This window comes from Triticum dicoccoides, chromosome 5B (assembly GCF_002162155.2).
Source record: "Triticum dicoccoides isolate Atlit2015 ecotype Zavitan chromosome 5B, WEW_v2.0, whole genome shotgun sequence".
Classification (NCBI taxonomy): domain Eukaryota; kingdom Viridiplantae; phylum Streptophyta; class Magnoliopsida; order Poales; family Poaceae; genus Triticum; species Triticum dicoccoides.
Window position 1 is genome coordinate 595,777,182 of NC_041389.1, and position 16,987 is coordinate 595,794,168.

Here is a 16,987-nt window from a genome sequence, read left to right on the forward strand (position 1 = left end):
TTTCAGTAATGAAAATCGGAAGGGGCAAGCCCTTCTTTGATAAAAAAAAGAACATAAAAAAAGAATAAGAGGAAGCGCACAAAAACAGCCCCCATGAGTCTTAAACTGAAGAAGATTTAGCATAATCTCCCCACAAAAGTAACCATCGTCATACAGATACGTTGTTTCAACAAAAAAAACACTGACCTAGTAGCCTAGCAACAATTAGATATGCATTACCAACAAACATTAGCAGAGACGCTCTAACCAAGAAATCAGGCTAATACTTGTAGTTTGCTGCCAATATCATCACCAAGATAACTAAGTCAGAGTGTCAGACTACAGAAAAAAGATAGCTAAGTTACTATCATGCTATCAGCTACTCCCTCCGTTCCTAAATGTAAGTCTTTTTGGAGATTCCACTACAAACTATATACGGATGTATATAGACATATTTTAGAGTGTAGATTCACTCAATTTGCTCCGTATGTAGTCCATAGTGGATTCTCTAAAAAGACTTATATTTAGGAACGGAGGGAGTAGATAACTAAGTTTATATCTTAAAGACATAACTGAATTCATACACAAACTGAACAAAGAAATGAATGTTAGACTGAACAGGACTACAAATTTACCTAGATCACACAATAAGTAAGAAAATAATAACAAACTGAGCATCTCCAAGCAAATAAACGATTCTTAAAAAAATCTTTCCTAGCACACAGTGTGACTGAATTAGAGAGAATCTACTTGTGTGACTGAATTAGAGAATCTGCTTGTGTGTCTGAATTAGAGAAGATATTTGTTGATGTGGTAAATCAAATTTATAGAGCCATCATTTAGAAACAAAACGGATGAAGAGTCACTTGTTGCTGCACATGAGATAGAAAATATGAGGTGCCTAAGAAGAAGCAAGAAGTAGAGAGTGGAAAATGACAAAAACTAAGCGAATGGGAAGGACCTACTGAACACAATTTATGCCTTTAGGTATTGACTGCAAGATCAAGATAAGAGGCTAGGAAGAGAAGTGGAAGACATGCTAGACAAGACTGAGAAAACTAAAGAGAGATTAGGTAAGAAAACATGAAGAATGAAACTAGGAACCTAAGAGACTAAGAAACAGAGACTGGACAAAATGATGGGAAAATAAAGAAGAGCAAACTAATGAAACTGGGAACCAGAGAACGGAAAACAGAGTGAGATCCTTGGGGAATTGGAAAAACTGAAAGAATGGTGAACTCAAAACTGATAAAACACTTATCAAATACTAAATGACAAAGACCTATCAGAAACAGAACCGATGAAGTATGAAAATCATACACATATAGACTGATGACTGATACAGAAATGAAAACATGGAGACTGATACAGAGAACTAAACCCACATACACATATAGACTGACTGAACGTGGAATGAAATAAATTAAACAGAAAATAAACTATAATAAGAAAAAATAAGACTGAAAACTGAAAATTGATACAAAGAACTAAACCTAAATGACAAAGGCTAAGTGAAAAACCAAAACTGATGACTTGAGTTTAAACTGATGGACAAGAACAAACACTGACCAAATAACTAAAGACTTAATAAATAACTAAAGAGAACTAAAATGAAACACTAAGGGTACTGATCCTTAGGAATACTGATGACTAAAAATTGAAAACTGAATGAATGATTCAAACAAATACAGTAAAGCTGAGAAAATTATCTACTAAAAGAACTAAAGCTGAAATAACACTAAAGCTGAGAAAATGATCTATTAAAAGAACTAAACCTGAATCTACTAAAAAACTGAGGCTAATAACTGAAAGACTGAAACAAACACTTACGGTGCTGGTTCTGAGGCTGACCAAGACAAGTAACACCGCAGAAGAATGAATAAAAATTGAACATTGAGCACTCACGGAAATGATCGATTGAATAACCTGAATAATCACAACATGAATGACTGGGCACACAGACCCCGATCTATGAATGATAACTGGTGAGAATGAATAAATAACACTGAGGAGTAGCTAAGACAAAACAATGGATGCACAAACAAACTATACTGATTCATTTCTTACCTGGCAGCCAAAACTGAAAAAATAGTGATGCTGGTCTGAATGTGATAATGGAATAAACATCATAAATGAAAAACTAAGTAACAAATCTATCATCCGAATTTGAGTTAAGGAATTAGAAAGGCTATGAGTGAATACAAAGACTAAATACAAACACACTAACATATGAATGATAAACAATGATCTAAATTATTTACCACATCATTTTATTACTCCAGCGGCCCAACCTGCAACGCCTTCTCACCTAAATTATCAGGATGGACAAATTGAAAAAAAAAGTAATCAGTGAAATGCTGAAATCAACATGGAGAATAACTGGACTGATAAATGAAGAATGATATGGAAACTGGAAAATGACAAACAGTAAGGCAAATTAATTATAAATTATAACTAAAGAATGAAACAATGAGGATAACTGATGCATAGTGATACTGACAACTACTAAGGCTGAAACACTGACATGCATACTTGTTGTACAAAAGCTTAATGACCGAGAAACAGGGACTTGTGTGACAAAAAAACTTGGGAAAGGTATAGGGAGATAATAAACTGATGGAAGACCTCAGACTATGGGATTCAGGGTACTGGTTATGCCAAATTGCTGCAGATTTTCATATGTGCAGAATGTCACACAAGACTGCAAGATTCATGGACACCATGAATCAAAACAGAGCATCTAGTACATAAAATATGTATTGTACTATCTTTACAAGATAGCATGACTTTCACATTAAAAAATTGAGCACATGGTAGCATTTCAGTTCCATTTAGACACAACAAAATAAAAAAAATGTCACATCATATAGCATTGGTGTCACCTACTCACCTTCTTTTTAATTGACTCCCGAAGATTTGCAAAACTGAACTCCAATCAACCTAAAATAACAGAAAGGAATTAGGGCTTGATTGTTGTAGATTTGCAAACTAAACCCGAATTAACCTATAAAATAGAGATAATTAGGATTTTAGACCTGCTTGTGTTCTAGGGTTCAAAAAGAGAGAGGGACAGACACCACAATACAGAGGAATGAGGCGCCATAGGAAAAAGGGAGAGAGAGGGGCGACATGTGAGGGACAGAGGGAGAGGGAGACGTGCATGGGAAGGGAGGGAGGGGCACCATGGGAGGGGAGGGAGAGAAGGCGCCATGGAAAGGACGCGCATGCTAGGGGAGGAGCAGTCGTCCGGAGCTCGTTCTCAGATTTGGAGAAGAGACCAGAGCCTCCACGCGACGGACCACGGAAAAACAGAGCGAATCGGGCGCGAAAAGGACCAAAGCGGATCCACCACTAAGACAAAGCGGGCCCCAAAAAAACACCACACAAAGCGCAGATCTTAGAACAAAATCGGACGACTGAAAAAACTACCTGAAGCCAATTTGAAAACAGACGACTGATTTTTAGTAAAATTGTTTTCTTTTTGTAATTTTGTTTCTTGTTCTTTTCGCGTTTTTTGTTTATTTTCACTTTCCAATTTAGTTACATGATTTCTTTAAACATTTTGTTGTAAAATGAGTTGATTTTTTTTAAAAAAAAATGTGTTTAGCTTTATGTTCTTCCTTTCTCTTCTTCTTTTTGTAATTTTGTTTCTTGTTCTTTTCATGTTTTTTGTTTAATTTTCACTCTCCAATTTAATTACATGATTTTTTTAAAACCATTTTGTTGTAAATGAGTTGAATTTTAAAAATGTATGTTTAATCTTTTTAAATTTCATCATCTCATTTTTCTTTTATTTTTCCATTTTTTTTCTTCTTTCCTTTTATTCTCGTTCTTCTTGTTACCATGTATCATATATACCTAAAAGAGTCAACCCCATTAACTTATTTATCATGTAAGCATGTCACTCGCCATACAATTAGGAATTGGATAATGCCTACCTCAACATGCAATGATGCATGGGAAAAAACTAACCACATCATTCAACAATGCATGAAAAAATATCCAATGGCCTGGTGCTCGTCCCACGCGGGCCCTAGGAGAAGATGGACATCTGCCTGGCGCGGAGCCGCTCCCGGGATGAGACAGCCCGACGACAATGGTCGGAGTCCTTCCGTCGGAAATCCATTGTGTCCATCCAAATGCCGCTGAATCCGGTGTGAGGTGTGCCGCCGCTGCCTCATGGGAGACGGTGTGGCCAGTCTGGCATCCCAATGCGCTGGTGGATGCGCAACCGCTGTGTTGGTGCGCCGAGGCAGAGGTGAACGCATGGGTGTCATCCAATGTAAGTATGGCGTGGCGTGCCCGTCGTGCGAGGCAGTGGGCGCGGGAGGCGGCGGCAGCCCTCGCGACAAACGTTACCGAGGCGGAGTCGCATTTTCCGGCGCCGCATATGGTGCACGACCACCTCGAGCGCTGCAACCACCTCGGACATGGACATAGCAGAGCCGGACGAGCCCGCGAGGCGGATCTTGCCGCTGAGGACGTTGAAAATGAGGTATTCGGTTGTGACATTGTTTTTTTTTGTGTGTGTGTGTGTGTGCTGTCTCGGCACGTCTGCGAGCGTTTTGATGGCCGCCCGTAATTCGGTACTTCCGGTAGTAGATGCTCTAAGTTGTCTACAACCACTGCTTATGTACGAGTGTCAGCTACGGTCAGCGCGGAACGGCCTTATGGATAAAACTGCTTAACTTGTGGCAGTCCTTTTGCGCCAGGGAGAGCACACACTAGCGATGGCGTGTCTAGGCCGCGGCGGTGACGGTGACGCTGCCGACAGAAATCGTCGTGGACAACATCGGCGATTGGCTCTCCGTTTCTTGTTTCGGAAGGAAAGGTCGCAAGATGCAGAACCCCAATTGGAGTTGGCCTTTTGCATTCGGAAGGAAGGGGTCTGGAACTCTGGATCCAGCGCCGCGCGGGGAACGCCAAATAATTCTGTCATCAACTCTAATCAAACTGGCATGGGCGCTAAACTCCACCGCCATGGACGTCAGGCATGGCGTATTGTGCAGCTTAAGCTGCACCGCAAGCCAAGCCAAGCCATGGGGACCCGGCGCGGCGCGTGATATATAGGCCCGCCATGCAGGACGCATACATCCAATCCAATCAGTCTGCGACCTCAAGACAGACACATCAGTCAGAACATCCATCACTTCCCCCACAGACCACGGACACTCAGCCATGGATAAGGCATACATTGCCGTCCTCTCCTTCGCCTTCATCTTCCTGCTCCACTACGTTCTAGGCAAGGTCAGCAATGGCAAGGGCGCCGTGCAGCTGCCGCCGAGCCCTCCGGCCATCCCGTTCTTCGGCCACCTCCACCTCGTGGAGAAGCCGCTGCACGCCGCGCTGTTCCGTCTGGGGGCGCGCTACGGACCGGTCTTCTCGCTGCGGCTCGGCGCGCGCAACGCCGTGGTGGTGTCCTCGCCGGCGTGCGCCAGGGAGTGCTTCACGGAGCACGACGTGGCCTTCGCCAACCGGCCCCAGTTCCCCTCGCAGATGCTCGTCTCCTACGGGGGCACCTCGCTCGTCAGCTCCAGCTACGGCCCGCACTGGCGCAACCTCCGCCGCGTCGCCGCCGTGCGGCTGCTCTCCGCGCACCGCGTCGCCGGCATGTCGGGCGTCATCGCCGCCGAGGTGCGCGCCATGGCGCGCCGGCTGTGCCGCGCCGCCGCGGCGTCCACCGGCGGCGGCGCCGCCCGGGTGGAGCTCAAGCGGAGTCTCTTCGAGCTCTCCCTCAGCGTGCTCATGGAGACCATCGCGCAGACCAAGGGGACCCGCTCGGAGGCGGACGGCGACACGGACATGTCCCTGGAGGCGCAGGAGTTCAAGCAGGTGGTGGACGAGATCATCCCGCTCATTGGCGCGGCCAACGTGTGGGACTACCTGCCGGTGATGCGGTGGTTCGACGTGTCCGGCGTGAGGAGCAGGATCCTGGCCACGGTGAGCAGGAGGGACGCCTTCCTCCATTGGCTCATCGACGCGGAGCGGCGGAGGATGGACGAGGGCGAGAAAAAGAGCATGATTGCCGTGCTCCTCACTCTGCAGAAGACAGAGCCGGAGCTGTACACTGATCAGATGATCATCGCTCTGTGTGCGGTAAGTCCATCTTCCACTTGTATGCTTCTCACAAACGCGAGTACTTCAACTGTCCGTTTCTTTATTAAGGACATTGGCAATTTGGCATCATCAGTAGTCATCAGATAGCAACAACTCGACCAGAGTCATTATGTTAGTCGAGTACTCCACTTTTTATCTATCTTATCATACGTATATCTAATCAGATAGTGGTCACTCAACGTAGGCGAGTAACACGGCCATGTCACTTAGCTGGATGAATCCCACTTCCCACATGTTTATTTCTAGTAATTTTGGCATTTTCCCACTCTCGAGTACTTCCATATTAAGGCTCTATTTGCCTTCGTAGGATTTGTGCAGTATTCTAAATCTATGTTTTTTTTTTATGAATCTGCTTTCAGTATTCTACAAGAATATACTACTGTAGAATTCATTTTCTCCAATAATTTCTTACAGAATCTCTTTGTGGCCGGAACGGAGACCACCTCAACCACGATAGAATGGGCCATGTCGCTCCTGCTGAACCACCCGGCGGCGCTCAAGAAGGCCCAAGCCGAGATGGACGCGTCCATCGGGGCCTCCCGCATGGTCGCCGCCGACGACGTGCCCCGCCTCAGCTACCTCCAGTGCATCATCAACGAGACGCTACGCCTGTACCCGGCGGCGCCGCTGCTGCTGCCGCACGAGTCCTCCGCCGACTGCAAGGTCGGCGGCTACGACGTGCCGAGCGGCACGATGCTGATCGTGAACGCGTACGCCATCCACAGGGACCCGGCCGTGTGGGAGGACCCGGCGGCGTTCCGGCCGGAGCGGTTCGAGGACGGCAAGGCCGACGGGCTGCTGCTGATGCCGTTCGGGATGGGGCGGCGAAGGTGCCCCGGCGAGACGCTGGCGCTGCAGACGGTCGGGGTGGTTCTCGGGACGCTGGTGCAGTGCTTCGACTGGGATCGGGTGGACGGCGCGGAGGTGAACATGACGGAGGGGGTGGGGATCACCATGCCCAAGGCCGTGGCTTTGGAGGCCGTGTGTAGGCCTCGCGCGGCCATGGGCGATGTCCTTCAGAAGCTCTGAGGATCGAACTTGTTGGCATCCCATATGTACAGTAGTTTCCAGTAGCATCGTCCCGTATGCATGGCCCGATACCGTTTTGATGTAGTACTGTAGTACCGAATAAACTTTTTTTTAACTACTTGGCGCACTTTATTAAACTCATATCAAAGTTACATCATTCACAATGTCCGAATAAACTTGCTGCGACTTCAGACCATAATAACCTTGCCATCATCTGTGATTTCTTGCACAAGCTAGGGTCTTTGTAGTCTATCATAATGATTATCCCTAGGGCAACTCCAATAGCACGACACATTTGATCCGCACATGTCTCGACAGAAACGCCAGCCCAATCCGCAGACGATAAATTCAAATCATGTCCGTTCGGCGTCCGTCCGAACGCATTTTTAGCCCAAACTTACCTTTGATTTGTGTCTACAAGGACATGAGATGGATGCGTCACACATCATTTTCGTGTCCGCCTCGGGACGCGTGTTGGTCAACCAACCATCGTTGCGGTCGTGACCCGCACGGCAGCCACTGGAATCGTCCAGGCCACATCCTTTTTAAATGGCAAGCGTGCGGGAAAGGGGGCGGCCTCAACCATTTCTTCTTTCTCACTCCAGTCAACATCTGACCACGCGTGTTCCCTCGTCCGCCACCATCGCAAGGGACTTCTTCAGCAAAGGTGGCAAGCATGGCAAGCACAAGCACAAGCACAAGGTTGGCTCATCGCGAGGCCCGCCAACTTCACCTTGGCACCACGATAGTGGTAGGGGACATCACGGCCACGTGACCGGTGACCGGCTATACATCCCGGTGCACGCGGTACCACTGGGAGTACCGCGTCCCGCTGCCGTGGCCAGACTTCAACTCTTGCACGAGTGGCACCTCAACCCCTACCACATTCCGGTGTCGGCCATGCCGCAAGCTGAGCGCGCGCACGGCTGAGATCCGCAACCAGCGTGCTCTCCTCATGCCGGAGCAATGCCGTGATCTAGCGTACATGCCCAGTCCTTGAACTGGGATGTCTGGTTCACGACTGAGCATGACGTGCGCCGCCATCCAAATCGACGCCTGCCCTCCACCGCCACCGTCGGCTGTGAGGCATGAGGACGAGCACGAGTGGAGGCAACATTCCTAAAGGCACTGGAGGAGGTGATCTAGCGCGCCATCGAGGAGTCCCAACGCGAGGAGGACGCCGATGGGTTGGCCTAGAGGAGGCGCTCCAGCTTTCACAGTCGGTGACCAAGTCTACCCATCGCCACCACCGACACCGCCCGCACACGCGCCAGTGCTGGACTTGTACTAGTGGGTGGGCTCGTGTGGGAGTGGGTCTCAGCGCCGTCTGTTTGGCTGGGCACGACGAAGGAGGAGGACGTGTACCTCGCCGAGTGGAAGGGCCACTTGCTGGAGGAGGAGCGGGCAAAAAATTGCGTTTGTTTGCATCGGCCGGTTGGAGTTGTGCTTAGGGCCTCTTTGATTCGCAGGAAATTGAAAACGCGAGAACAAAAAGAAAAAAAAATATAGAACTGAAGTGACGTGCCTACTTGTATCTTATGGCATACCAGAGAGTGTCTGATGCCACGAAGAAAACAAAGAGATTGTACTAAAAAGAGGTTGTAGTGAATGTTAAATTTTATATGAAATGTAGTACAAATAATTCTTTAGGAAAAAATTTACATAGAATTAATCGTATGAATCAAACGACCAACATAGAAAAAAATTCCTAAGGACTCTAATCCTCTGAAAATCTTATGAAATCCCTTTGAATCAAAGGAGCCCTTACATTTCCTGGTTACCAAATTCATGTGCTATTTGAGCAAATTTTTCAGATGACGAATAGTTTTTGAAATTATGATTTAAAAAACAGAAATGTTTTCTTGAATTTGAGAAATTTCTTGAAACATGTACATTATTTCAAATTTCCAAACATCTTTTGAAACATGAACAATTTCTGAATATCTTTTGAAACATGAACTTTTTTTTAGATTTGTTGGTTTTTTTGTTTGCCCCGTATTCCTTATTTTTTTCCTTTTCTATATTTTTTATTTTCTTAAAACAAATGTCGAATCATTTTAAACCATAACTTTTTTATTAAATCCGTGAACTCTTCAAAATTCTGAACATTTCTTAACCTCGCAAACTTTGTTTTCAAATCCATGAACGTTTTTATACAAATTCATGAATTCGTTTTAACTACTACAAACTTTTTAAGAACCCGCAATTTTTTTTAAAAAAATCCTGAACATATTTTTCAAAATTTGTGAACTTTTTTGAATTCCACAACTGCTTGGACCGGCCCAACAGCCACACAACCGAAGCGATGCCGTCGCCTAGTTGGGCCAAGGTCTGGGTGTAAAAAAACTTATATTCTATTTTCTCTATTTATTTTCTTTTATTGTTAATTCATTTTTCTCCTTTTTTAACTTTATTATTCGTTTTGAAACCTGTTTTGCAATATGAAATATTTTTGGAATAACAAAAAATGTTCCTGTCTTCAAATATTGTTTACAAATTTGGAAAATGTTATTGAATTTTTTTTGTTCACAAATTTAAGAAACGTTTGCGCTTCAAAAGATGTTGATAAATTTTCAAGAGAAGTATGTGGTTTGCAATTTCTGTACAACATCAATTGTTGGGAATTTGTTAACAACTTTTGAAAGTGTGTTCAAGTTTATAAAATTTTCATACACAATTTAAAATTTTAAAATATACAAACTCCGTGCCTTAAACTGGCATGGTGCTTTGAATTGGTCATACGAGACCATGAAAAAAAAATGGGGCCGTTTCAAGGATGTCGAGAAACATCGTGCTCTCAGACGGAGCCTTCGGGCCTGCCCGGACACTGTCCGTTGAATATAGTCTAATTTTGGACATTCTTAAAATGAACCCAACTTTTACAGGAAAGTGCGTATGCCCATGGTAGGCATCCATGTCAGGTTTGAACGATTTTCAACCTCGTATGCAATTTGTGACACATCCAGTCATTTATCGGCCTCTTTTTGTTCGAGAAAACTCTAGAAAATATAGAATTTATCAAAAACCAAAACAACTTGGCATGGTGCCTAGAATTGTTCATGGAAGGCCATGAAAAAAGCTAGCGTCATTTCAAGGATGTCGAGAAACAATGGGCTCTCAGACGGAGCCTTCTGGCCTACCAAACACCCTACGTTGAACATGGTTTAGATTTTGACATCCATCAAATGTCCTCAACTTTGGCAGGAAGGTGGGCAAGCCCATGGTAGGCATCCATATTAGGTTTGAACAATTTCCGACATCGTATGCAAGTTACGACACGTCTGCCCATTTATCGGCCTTTTTGGACCGAGAAAACTCCAGAAAATGCGGAATTTATCAAAAACTAAAACAATTTGGCATGGTTCTTTGAGTTGCTCATATAAGCTAATGAAATAAAATTGGGTTCATTTGAAGAATGCCAAAAAAGTGCTCACAAACGAACATAATGGACCGGCTCAGTCGGGCGGACTCTTGTGAAAAAGGTATTTAATTCATGAACATTTTCTCAAATTGATGAAAATTTTCAAATTCATGAAAAAAACATTAAAATAGATGAACTCTTTTAATTCCGTGAACTTTTTTTCTCCTTGAAGCTAGGGATGGGCATAAAAGCCCACAAACCGAAGACCGAACCGATAACGAAACTAAAATACAAATTTTAGCTTCTCGTGATGGTGTTGGAAAATTTATGCCACATGCACTGACCACCGCACGCGTGTGGCTGGGACGTCAATTCCATGGGCCAAGCTGATCACTTTCATGCAAGGCATAAATTATTTTTGAACTTTTTGTTGCAGCATGCATGTATATACCTATAGGCAGCAAGTTGTGCCGTTCGTGGTTCTAGTCCCACCTCGTCTAGTTACACGGAAGGAGGCAGGAAGTAAGGGCGGGCATATTAACCGAAAACCGATGTACTAAACTGGAAGAACAGGGACTGAAACCAACATTTTCAGTGTTTATTTCAGTCATTAAATCTATAATACCGGAATTTATTAGGTAACTTTGATCTTTACACTTGATTAAGCGTACCTAGAAAACAGAAAATACATATTATTTAAAAAAATCCCAGCGGCATTGTATTGCATATCCCAACGGCCCTAGCCCAGCTGCCTGCCACACCTGTCTAAACCTCTCTGTCATGTTCTCATCTCCCGGTTTTTTCCACCTACACGTTTTGGTTTAGTACCACCTCAGATTGCTCTTGAGGAAAGAAGCGTGTGAAAGACTATAAAGGCAGCTGCTTACCCATCAAATTCGTCTGAACCTGCCCGTACCAAAACATGTTGTATAAGAGGGTTTGCCTAAACTTCGGTTTTGTTCGGTGGTTTGACCGAACCAAATTTTCTTTACCTCTTTATCTTTATCTTTACCTAATAGTATATATATAATAATAAAGAGAACTGGGTTTCTGCCCATACGTCGTCGGCGCTTTTTCAGAAAAGCCCCTCTGTTTTTTGAGAATTCAACCCGCAGTTTCTACATAAGTGGATATGAGAAAATGATTCGATTGTGCATACTAACCCCTGCATTTTCTAAGAATTACGCCCGTGCTCCTTTGCTCATCTTATCGAGAAGGTGGAGGTGGGGGCAGATTCGGCTGGGCTCTCGTCGGCGAGCTCGTCCGCCGTCCGGCTCTCCCCTCCACCTCCGGCCCTCTCGGCCTCTTCTCCACCTCCGACCTCCCCACCCCCTAGATGCGTGTCCATCCCAGCACCCAAGCTCCCCCGTGCTCGTCGGCTGGCAGGCATGGCGCCGCTGCGGAGCTATCTTCCCTCTTCCTAGCGTCGGCTTGAGGTGGGTGGAGCAGCTCGGCGCCCATGACCTCCACCACGGCCTGCTGGTGTGATGCAGCAGAGATGTGCAGGCAGGTGGAGATGGGGGTGGATCTGGAGATGTGGAGAGGCGAACGCCGAGGCGTCGTTCGGCAGAAGCTAGCCCCCCTGATTCGTTGACGATCTCCGGGTCGCGCTCCGACTGGATGAAGTAGTAGACGAGTCGGATGCCATCGACAGGGAGGCGCAGGTGAAGGACCCGGTCACGGCAAGAGAAAGCGGCAGGGCGTATGCTCGTGGTGGCGCAGTCCAGTACAAAGGTCGACGAGGCAAGGAGGCGGTCGTGGCCATGGTGGCCGAGGCAGCAGTCAGCAGCGGCTGATGCAGGGGAGAAAGGCGAGGGGCAGCTAGAAGGATGCAGGAGGGAGAGGCCGGGCGTGGAGGCGGAGCCTCGCTGCTCGAACCAGAGACGACGGCGCGAGCTGCGGGCCAGCACGGGGTGCATATGCTCTATTTTATATTTTCGACGGTGGCCTCCATGAGTGGATGAAGTAGCAGAAAAGTCAGACGCCGTAGGAGGTGCAGGTGGAGGACCCGGTCATGGCAAGAGAAAGCGGCAGGGCGTATGCTCGTTGTGGCGCGGTCCAGTATAAAGGCAGGCGAGGCAAGGAGGAGGCCGTGGCCATGGTGGCCGAGGCAGCAGTCAGCAGCGGCTGCAGGCAGGGGAGAAAGGTGAGGGGCGGTTGGCAGGATGCAGGAGGGAGAGAGGAAAGGAGGCCGGGCGCGAAGGCGGAGCCTCGCTGCTGCAACCAGAGACAACGACGCGAACTGCGGGCCAGCACGTTGGCCTCCATGGCGGGCGGCCGTGCGGGAGCCGCGGCACGGCTTTGGTATAGACGGCGTCGCGGCGAAGGAAAAGGATGGCCTACGACGAGGAGCAGCAGGATAACGCCAGAAGCGGAGCGGGGTACCTTTGTCGCCGTAGCTAAGCTGGATTCCATCAATCAGCACGAGGTAGGATGTACGCCACCTGTATCTGTAGAGCAGGCCACGTACAAATCCAATCTAAGACACCAGAAGCACCACTTTTTTTTTTTTTTTTTGCATGGTAATACCACGTGAAGGCTCTTTGGAGAAGAGAACCCCTTGTCTGTTTTCTACATTGATACATGAAATATCTGACATTAATCAGATACTTCCTCTGTTTTGTAAAACTTCGTACATAAATTATTTGACACTAATCATAGTATCTGATAATATGTCCTAATGTTTTGTTGAGTAGTGTTTTGAAATATACATACTTCTAAGTCTGTGTTCATACTGTACATTCATCATTTTTGTATAAACAATCCCACTTCAATGCACAACAATTCTTCCGTTCGATGATAGTGCAATGCTGAAGGAGGCGCCGTCAAAGACATGGATGTGACTTTGTCAATATTTAGAATTGCGGACACTCAAACATGAAAAGTGTCAACATGAATGAATGAGTCACTAAAAATGCAATGCTTTTTTTTCGAAGCAACGCATGTCACATTAAATTATAGCATACAAAGGCTAAAGAGAATCTTCTTTTGAGAAGACAGTACAAACATAGACACTCATAAACATACATAAACACTAACCTAAGAGAGACTAGCCGACAGGTTTTTAAAAAATGCTCAAAACTCCCAAAAATTGTTCCTTTTCAAAACATTTAAAGTTGTTCACAAAATTAACAAGTATTAAAAATTGTTTAAAAAAATCATCTGTTCAAAAATGTTTGTCCTGAAAACACGTTTTAGTTCTAATAAAAAAAAAATCAATTGTTCGATTTTTAAAAAAAAATCATGTTTCTTCGAAAAGCAAAAAAAACAACGATTGATAGACTATTTCATGCACCACTACTCTTCCATCATATGAAAGACATTAAAGTGGCTTTTTCACCTCCAGGCTTCATGCTTCAAAAAGCGATAATAGTGTAATTTTAAAGCCGATGTTTATCAGAACTACATATATGAAATGTCGCGTAATGGCACACAGAGCAGGTTTTACGATTTATTTTCCTCCCGTTGCAACGCACGGGCATTTGTGCTAGTCCTTCAAATAAAATTTGCTTTTCTTGTTGTATAGAAACCGATCGATTTGTATTTTATAAAACTGAAATTATTTGTGACCGAAAAACCGAACTAATCGCGTGAATTGGACAAAAAATCGCGATTTTGATAAAATTTTATGATATTAAAAAACTATTCATTAATTTGAAAAAAGATTAACTGATTTGAGGTTTTTTTCATGAATTTAAGAAGATGTTCATGAATTTAAGTAAAAAAACAGAAGAGAGAAAAGTAGAAGAATAAATAAAAAAGAGTAAAATCGAAGAAAAAAAGACAAAAAAAACCATACTAAGAAAATGCACAACAAGAAGAGTAAAAGAAGTAACTAGGCATAAAAAGTGAGTTGTCCCAGACTCCCAGTTGGTTATAGCAGAGGAAGTAAACCAAGAGGTTGAGAGTTTGAATCCTACCTCACTCGCCTAATTTTTGAAGGTTAAAAAAAAGAAAATAAAAATAAATGGGCCAGGCCCAGGACTGAGGTAAAAATAAGAAAAGGTAATAAGAAAACAGAAAACGAAAACCAGAGTAAAACTGATAAAAAAACCCGGCCAAACAAAAAAAGAAAAAGAAACAGAGTCCAGAAGCATAGAAAATAAGAAGGAAAAGAAGTATTGCTAAACATATAAGGTGAGCCGGCTGAGTTAGTTGTTGTGTTCGAAGGAAACAGAGAGATTTTGAGTTCGAACCTCACCACTCGTGACATTTATTGAAGGTTGAAAACAAATGAAAATGGGCCGAGCCCATGATGCGGGGGTGGGGGGTGCACCGGTTTGTGTATGTCTACATACAGCTAGTACGTGTCACATGCGGAGGTGGGTATACCGGGGAGGGGTGTGGCGAAGCAAGGCTCAAAAGGTAATCAAGATGGTCTATTTGCGAGACCACGAAATAACACTTATTGAACACATGTGATCCTTGAACCATAGTCTCCCCATTTGTGTCCTAATAGTCACCATGGGGGTTGTTGTATAGAGTCAAAGTTGGTGATACGATAAGCATGTGCAATCAAAATACATAATGATCATCAACAAATCTCGGTGTCATATTGTGATTGATCGTCCTTGAAAGATTGATGTGCGTCTTGAATTTCTAACTTTTATATGAAATTAAAAAATCAACTGTCGCCATCATGGAGGCCGCATCCGCCTCCTCCTCCGCCGCATCCATCTCCTCCTGCTCCGCCCTCTCCAACTCATCCTTCTGCCACTGCAACATTTGAAACGAATGGCATTCATGATCATTCTTGCGTCGTCATCCAAATCTGCCACCTTCAAGGGTCAACATCTTCGCGTCCTCCACAGTGGTTGCGATCTTCATCTTCCCCTCTTCAAGCATGACCTTCTTCTCTTCGATCATCGCCATCTTCTCTTCGAGTTTGAACTTCTTCTCGGTCGCCTTCATCAACATGTCAAACATATCCGCCTTTTTTCCTCCTTGACATCGGAGTGCTTAACATATGTCTCCTCCTTCTTCGTCAATTTGTTTTCGAACCTCTCCGTCATCTTGATTGTCGCACATTCTCGCTTCGCCCTTTCCTCCTCCCACTACTTTCCCCGAAACCCTTTTCTAAACTTCTTGGGTGGTTCATTTGTTGGGTCGGTTGGGTCACGGGTTTCTTCCTTGGTGCCTTGTTGATGTTCTTGGCAATGTATACGTTCCACTTGGGTTGTCTATTCAACTTCAACCAATAATATATGACGGTGAAGTTTTTCTTCGCCAACTTTTTGAACACACTACACGCATGAGAAGGCTACATAATAAAATACTGTCAACAGTGCATATAAAAACTATGCAAATCCGGCTACAAAACTATGCATACATATCTGGCTACAAAACTATGCATATCTGGCTACAAAACTATGCAAATTCGGCTACAAAACTATGCATATCCGGCAAGTGATGTGCACATATTAACAACTTACTTGCTCGACGATTTGTGCACCACTAGGCGGTCGTGCGATGAGTTGCCTCAAGTGGCCGCAATACTTTGACACGGCCTCTTGGATGGTGTACCATCGATAGTTGAGGGACTTTGATTCACGGTTGCGGATGACCGCGTTGAATGGGGCGCGAAATCTTTGTGTTCATGGAACCAAGTGTGAATGTTGGCCCAAAAAATTATGCCCTTTTGCTCAGTATCATGGATCGGATCGAGGCTAGTAGCTAACCATTCATCGTGCAATAGCTCGTCCTCCCGCGTGTTAAAGCTTTCTACTCTACCCTTCTTGTATGGATCGCCACCGAAATCATCTTCGTCCTCGCCATGCTCCTCTTGCTGATGTCCGGCGGCCCAATATTGATGTTGTTTGTCCATGCCCTAGGTGTAGGTGCCGTACTGGGTGTAGTCATGATGCGTGCCGGGCTGGGTGTAGGTGTCTGGCTGGGTGTACCCCTACTGCATGCCCAGATAGGTGTATGTACTGGACAGGTGGGCTCCGAATCATCCACTTGCCCCTCCTCATAGCCACCTCCTCCTCCGCCTCCCTCGTGGATGATGCCAAACATCTCCCTGTCCACGACATCATACGCCGTCTCACCCTCTTTAGGCATACCGACGAACATCATGCGGGAACCCGACGAATACTCTTAAAAAAGCAACGGTGCCGCGTTGACGTCGATGATGTAGGTCACATGCCCAGTCCCAGATCCCATGGACTACATACTCAGCTACTTGGCGGCTTAGTAGTACGGAGCTTTGTAATGCTCTGGCCATGGCGGCGTCTACACGGTTGATGATGGCGACGGGGCACCACCTCCACCACGTCTGCGACCAGCACGCCCACCTCCACGTCCGCCACCATCACGCCCTCCGCCGACCTTCTGCTTCTTGAGTGTTTTCGCCTTTGCGGCCTTCACTTTGACATGGCGATTTTGTCGCGTCGTTGAGTTGATCTTTCCGGTGAGCGTGATGCTTGGATCCTCCATCACATCGTCTCTGGCGGGGTCTCCTCAGGCTCCATGCGTCGGTGGCGGAAAGAAAGAAGAGAGTGG

At 45.4% G+C, this 16,987-nt stretch overlaps 1 protein-coding gene across 1 annotated transcript; it reads left to right on the forward strand.

Moving 5' to 3' along the window:
* The first annotated feature begins 5,083 nt into the window (after nt 1-5,083).
* LOC119311895 (cytochrome P450 81Q32-like) lies at nt 5,084-7,316 on the forward strand. The gene is made up of 2 exons (XM_037587611.1): nt 5,084-6,075; nt 6,511-7,316. Exons 1-2 carry the CDS (start codon nt 5,158-5,160, stop codon nt 7,123-7,125), a joined length of 1,533 nt encoding a protein of 510 aa, XP_037443508.1. The 5' UTR covers nt 5,084-5,157; the 3' UTR covers nt 7,126-7,316.
* The last annotated feature ends 9,671 nt before the right edge of the window (nt 7,317-16,987 follow it).